General features: G+C 29.8%; 1 protein-coding gene and 1 pseudogene across 1 annotated transcript; one reads left to right on the top strand and one right to left on the bottom strand.

Moving 5' to 3' along the window:
- The first annotated feature begins 2,046 nt into the window (after nucleotides 1-2,046).
- On the top strand, nucleotides 2,047-4,085 carry LOC112680830 (annotated as a pseudogene).
- Nucleotides 4,086-5,440: 1,355 nt separating this feature from the next.
- On the bottom strand, nucleotides 5,441-6,500 carry LOC112680831 (zinc finger MYM-type protein 1-like). Its single transcript, XM_025551044.1, has 2 exons — nucleotides 5,926-6,500; nucleotides 5,441-5,820 (listed from the first exon to the last, which is right to left on the bottom strand). Exons 1-2 carry the CDS (start codon nucleotides 6,396-6,398, stop codon nucleotides 5,508-5,510), a joined length of 786 nt encoding a protein of 261 aa, XP_025406829.1. The 5' UTR covers nucleotides 6,399-6,500; the 3' UTR covers nucleotides 5,441-5,507.
- Nucleotides 6,501-6,511: the final 11 nt, after the last annotated feature.

Below are 6,511 nucleotides of genomic sequence, written 5' to 3'. Positions count from 1 at the left end.
CATGAACGCAGTTACCGAGTACTTCGATGGAAAATGTGCTGCGTATTTCCGAGATGGCATTTTCAAATTACTCCATCGTTGGGAAAAATGCATCAATTTAAATGGTGACTATGTAGAAAAATAGAAAAATATGTCTTATTTATTGTGTAAAATTTTTAAAGTAATAAATTGATTTTTCATTATTCAGTATATTTTTTTACCTTATTTATCGGACAGCCTACGTACCTAAAAATCAACCTTATGTATTCAATAATGTAATAAAATGATTTTAATAAATATATTTTTTTTGTGAAATTTTCAAATTAACTTCAATATATTTCTAAAACATGAAATTTTGTACAAAATATTGTTTCACCTTGAATATACTTTGATGCGCAAAAAATGGTTGTATATCAGTTTATTGGAAAATTAATAGTCAAAAAAGCTTATCCAATTAGAGTTGTATTCTTTCAGTAAAAATATATTCAAATTTATAACCAATGTTATGAATACCTATTATATTCAAATTCATAATAGCAATTAAGAACCAAGACTTTATATTGGTAAATACATTACCAAGTTATAAACATATAGACTTTCATCAATTATGTAAATTTAATGTTTATCAAAAAACATTATTTTATCTTAATTATTTATAAATTTTAAGTTAATATATTTCAAATCATTTTATTTGATACTGATTTTAACTGGAAAAAAAGTATTCAATAGAATAAAATAGTTTTTGAAATGCACTTTAATACTTTTTGATAAACAGTATTTAAAATATGTATTTATTCAATACTTGTAAAAGTATTTGAATACCAATAATAAAATACTGTACAACACTAGCTATAAAAAAGTTATTAACTAAAAAATGAGCGTATAATGCCCCTAACTGAAGCGGTTAAATTTAAAAAAATGCGAGAAATGTTTGGACGATTAATGGCTGCTATCACACCAGTTGACCACTCTCTTTAATATCAAGGCACTCTAGTTTATAATTTATAATATATCTTAATGATGTTACTCAATGTATAAGTATCATGTAAGAACACTGCCGCTAGACCACTAGGGAGCGCTCGTTTTCACCAGCTGCACACTGTCTATAGGAGTTATTGGAAACACGTTTTTCGTTTAATTAAAATCCTAGAGGTATTGATATTATATTTGTAAACAATTATATTTTATTTAATAAGAAATATATTTTTATAGCCGGTATGCCACAATTATACGAATTGGCCGGCTTCGCGTATTATCAGTTTATTACAGTCTGTAATATTTATTTATTTCACCAAGTTTGGAAATGTTGAGTCAAGTTCACATGATTTTATTGCATTTAAAATATTTAAAAAAGTAGCATTTTGCACATCTGGTAGTATTACTTTTGCTTGATATTTAAAAAATTCTATTTCGATAATGATTTCTGGACCTATATCTTCATCGTATTTTATTGCCAAGTCAGCTGCACATTTTTTCAACATTTCAACAGGCGTTTCAAATAGTGAATGGCCGGAAAGAAATTCAAAATCATTAGAAATAATGGATAATTTTTCAAAACGCCATTTAATTTCAGCTATCATATTATCAAGAACTTTGTAATATTCTAATGTTAATAATTGATCGGCAGAAAAACCACTTGTTGACCTCCCTCCACTTGTGATTTTCATTTTTATTTTGAATTCTGATTTTATACCAAATTTTTCACAAATGCTTATCATTTCGGTTTTAATTTCTTCAGTTCCACTATCACGCATTTCTTGAAGAAAAATATTTAATGAAATAAACATTTTTGAGGCCTGACCAATGGTAATAGTTGAGCTTTGTAAAACTTTATTCGCACGAAAAATTTGATTTAATATTTTATCCCACATAATTAAAAAATAAACAAATTGCAAATCAATTTGTTTTAAAATACTTTAGGTATATCGTATACCTATATATTATATTTATATGATTATATTCATTTTTGGGAAACCAGATCGATTCAAATAGTCGTTTAGTATTATTTTTCATGTGTCGTGTTCGTTTCGTTCTGTTCGATAAATTATGGAACAAATTCAAATAATAATGTCCGAAAGAAGAAGGGAGTTAGCTCTTTTATGTAATTTTAAATACAGTTTCGTAAGAAAACGTAAAGATGGTTACATCAAATGGGTCTACACAGACAAAAATTGCACTGCAAGTATTACAACAACTTCGGATAAGAAGTCTCTACATCAGTCAACTGGTGAGCATAAGCATTTGGTTAACAGTCAACAAAAAATTGACCGACACATCTTGAGAGAAAATTGTAAAAGAATAGCCGACGAAGATGTTTCTACCAGGCCATAAAAAATTATACGAACCGAATTAATTAAAGATAATCGGACAGATATAAGATACAGTGATATACAATCTGTGCGTAAAGCGATATACGATAAACGACGTAAAATGTATCCTGTTTTTCCCACATCATTAAACGAAGCAATAGCTCAACTGAAACTGGTGGAAAATGATTTTTGTTATTTTAATGAAGAACAATTTGTTTTTGTTCCGGAAAATGACGAATTTGTTTGTATAACTACAAAGGAAAATTTAAAATTTATGACAATGCAAAATTAATTTTTTTGGAGATGGTACCTTAGATTACGCACCAAAATTTTTTTTTACAACTTTATACTTTACATTCTTACACAAATGGTTTTTATGTGCCCATTGTATATTTTTTTTTGCAAATAAAACAAAAAAAAACTTATTTGAATATGTGGAAGTATATTTTGGAATTATGTCAACAATATTTTACTTCTACTTTCGATGTTAAAAAACTTCATTTGGATTTTGAATCTGGAGCTCGTGAAGCTGCAAAATAAATATTTCACAACGTAATAATTGTTACATGCCGTTTTCATTTAGGACAAGCATGGTGGAGAAAGGTAATAGTTAAAATCTAATCATATCTAAAAATGAATTTAATTGAATAAAATATTTACAGATAAATGGAGATTTGAATTTGAGAAATGCATACAAGGATATTAAAAATGAATTAGCTCAATGGCTAAAATTATTTTTCGGCTTACCATTTTTACCCAGTGACAAAATTGAAGATGCATTTTTAGCATTAATAGCTGAATGTCCCAGCCTTGAAGAAGTTAATGTATTTACAGATTATTTATTATCGACATATATTGGACCTGATGCGTTATTTCCACCGTATCTTTGGGCACAAGAACCCTCAGAAAATCCAAGGTATGTTTTTAAAGAATTTAACTTAGAAATTTCAATTCTTTTTCTTTTTCTTAAAATTGTACTTAAAAAAAATCAAAATTTTTATGTTTATATAATTATTTTTTAGAACTACCAATGGGCCAGAGAGCTTTCATAGGACGTACAATGGTCAGTTTTATAATCCCCATCATTCAATACACGCAGTGATTTCAGTTTTAAAACAAACACAGGCACAAACTTTGACAATAATCAATTTTATTAAAAACAATGTTCATAATCCTATGGCCAAAAAAGATAAATCTATAATTGAATCAACAATAAGAAATTACAATAATTATAAAATCCATAAAAATCTTGTTTTATATTTACAAAAAACTGGAAATTTCTACCAAGGAAAAAATTTAAATAAAAAAAAAAATATAGGAAAATTATTTTAAACATTATTATTATTTAAAACTTTACTTTTTTCAATTTATTTTACATTATCTATTATTTTTATTATTTTATTTCAGTTTGTAACGTAGTTATAATGTAACAATGTAACATTTTATTATTCATAATATACAGAATAGTTTTTACTTAAAAAAATAAAAATATTTTAATTGAATTTAATTAAAATTGAATTTTTTGAACAATTTAATTTAATTGAATGTTGATATTTTTTTTCGTTTAACGTTTTCCGTTTGATTACGTTTAAAAATTTTAATCTTTATTTATCATGTATAACGTTATTTTAACGTAAACAAGACTTAAAATTTAAAAGACCATTTCATTAAAAAATAATATCCGTTTCCTGTATTTCATCCAAATTTTGTTTTCATTTTTTAAAATTAGAAACATCTATTGCTAAACACCTGGAAAACTCTTTTTCTCCTCATGATATCCAACCCAGTCATACCTAACTAAAAATCGTAGAAAAGTACCTTGAAGCTCCTCTACCAATGTCCATGCCTGCCAAACCTACATCTCCCGATAAAATCAACACCATAATCAAAAATATACATACCAAAAAATCCCCAGGTCACAACCTAATAACGAATTATATAGTAAAAAACCTACCACGTAAATAGTGTACTAACCTAACCTAAATAGTGTACTTATCTCACCTCTACAATGCAATACTCAGATTATCCTTCTTCCCAAACTCCTGGAAGCACTCCATCGTAATATTCATTCTCAAGCCAAATAAACCTCCCGAAAACCCAGCATCATACAGACCGATAAGTCTTCTCTCTACTTTCTCAAAAATATTCGAAATAATTCACTTAAAAAAACTCATCCCTCTTGTCACCGAAGCTAACATCATCCCACACACACAGTTCGGTTTTAGAACTCATCACTCAACTATCCACCAACTTCATCGCACTGTCGACAAAATCTCTAACCCACTGGAGAAAAAAGAATTCTGTCCTACTAATTCTGTCTACAGGCTTTTGACCGGGTCTGGAATGAGGGGCTACTCTACAAACTAAAGAAGTTTCTCCCAGCACCTTATTTCTTATTAATAAAATCCTACCTATCTGATCCCTCCTTTAAGGTTCGTCTAAAAAATAGCTATTCAACCAGCCATCGCATTAGCGCAGGCGTCCCCCAACGTAGTGATATCGCTCCTTTTCTATATTCTGTGTTCACTCACGACATCCCCATAAACACTTCACTTTTCTTGGAACATATGCCGATGACACACTAATTTCAGCATCACACCAGGATTCTGCAACCGCTTGTCGGATGATCCAAAGTCACCTTAACATGATAAATCTATGGACTAAACGGTGGAAAATAAAAATAAATGAAACGAAGTCTTCTCATGTAACTTTTACATTGCGCAAATTTGTTTGCCCTCCTGTCACATTTAACAACCTAGTAATTCCTTCAACAGACGAAGTAAAATACCTAGGGCTAATATTCGACAAACGCCTCAACTGGAGCTCGCATATTAAACAAAAACGTAAATCAGTGAACTCCAAACTTCATCTTTTGAAACCCCTATTAAAATCAAAACTTTCCTTAACCAACAAACTTACGATATACAAATCGATAATCCGCCCAGCTTGGCTTTATGGTATCCAACTATGGGGGCCAGCAAAACCATCAAACACCAAAATCCTCCAAGCATTCCAATCCATATGCCTACGCCTAATAACCTCTGCCCCTTGGTATGTTACCAGGCGCGAACGCAGGAAAAAATTTCGGGGGGGGGTTTTTGAAAAAAATGTTCATAAAAATATCATACTAATCATATTGAATTTATTTTAGCTTTTAGATACCTACCTACTTTTAATAGTATACTCAATACTCATATTAATTCATTATTACAATTTACATTATAAAATAAGGTCTAGACGTCTCGGTACTTTAGCCATTATATTAATGATCTCATCATAGGTCACCTCCACGTCTCTATATAAATTTAATAGCATCAGTCCATTTAATCGCTCTTCACCAGTCTTATTGCGCAGATATGTTTTCAGTCTTCGAAGACAAGAAAAAGACCGTTCACTTGTTGCCACAGATACTGGAAGAGTTGCACCGATCTGTAAAAATCGGTGTATTGATTGATACAATGTCGAATCACAAGTATTGAGGGTGTCTATAAATGATTTTGGCCGTTTATCCTTTGACATATTTAAACAATGCCTGAAAGAATAGGTAATGCACAAAAAAAATTATTAAAATAAAATTATATTATCTAATATTATAGATAGCAAAAAATATTTTTATAGATTTTAAATAATTTGTTACCTGCGCCACATGGTAATTTCAGCTATAAAATCATCAGTAGATCCCTTTATGTCATTTGGCCATTCTTTTGCAAAAGTATTTACCGTTTCACTGATTTCTTTTGTATTCAGCTCTGAACACTTAATCGGCAGAATATTTTGAATTTTTGAAAGTAGTTCCCGGTGATCAATAAATCTTGTTTTTAGCTGCATTGATAAGTGGTCCAAAAAAGGGAGAAATATGGACCGACGGAAATAAGCCTCTGGACTTCCTTCGTAGTTGTCTCGATTCTTCTGTACTCCAATATTCCGTGGAGGTACTAAATTAATACTCATTTTTTCCGCCATTTCTTTTGCTGCTACAAACAAGTCTTTAAATTTCAATTCCGAATCGCGACGCATCTCATTGATTTCATCATATACGTTGTTTGCGTAATCAATGCATAAGCTGAGATCGCAATCTTCCTTTTGTAAAAATATACTAAGATTTTTCATTATGATGAAAATCGGTTTTACTACTGTTAATGCTATAATAAATTGTGGTGTCTGTATCGATGAAAGTAGGGCATAAGGTTTGATTCCGTCAGTTTTCAAATTATTTTCATCCA

This window comes from Sipha flava, unplaced genomic scaffold, assembly GCF_003268045.1.
Source record: "Sipha flava isolate LNK unplaced genomic scaffold, YSA_version1 18174_pilon_pilon, whole genome shotgun sequence".
NCBI lineage: Eukaryota > Metazoa > Arthropoda > Insecta > Hemiptera > Aphididae > Sipha > Sipha flava.
This window is presented reverse-complemented; position numbering and strand designations above follow the sequence as displayed.

Excerpts from the sequence above, each read along its gene's own strand:
- LOC112680831 (XM_025551044.1), bottom strand. The coding sequence starts at position 6,398 with ATGAAAAATCTTAGTATATTTTTACAAAAGGAAGATTGCGATCTCAGC. Across the intron at positions 5,821-5,925 it reads GAAATTACCATGTGGCGCAG|GCATTGTTTAAATATGTCAA; the intron begins GTAACAAATTAT and ends CTATTCTTTCAG.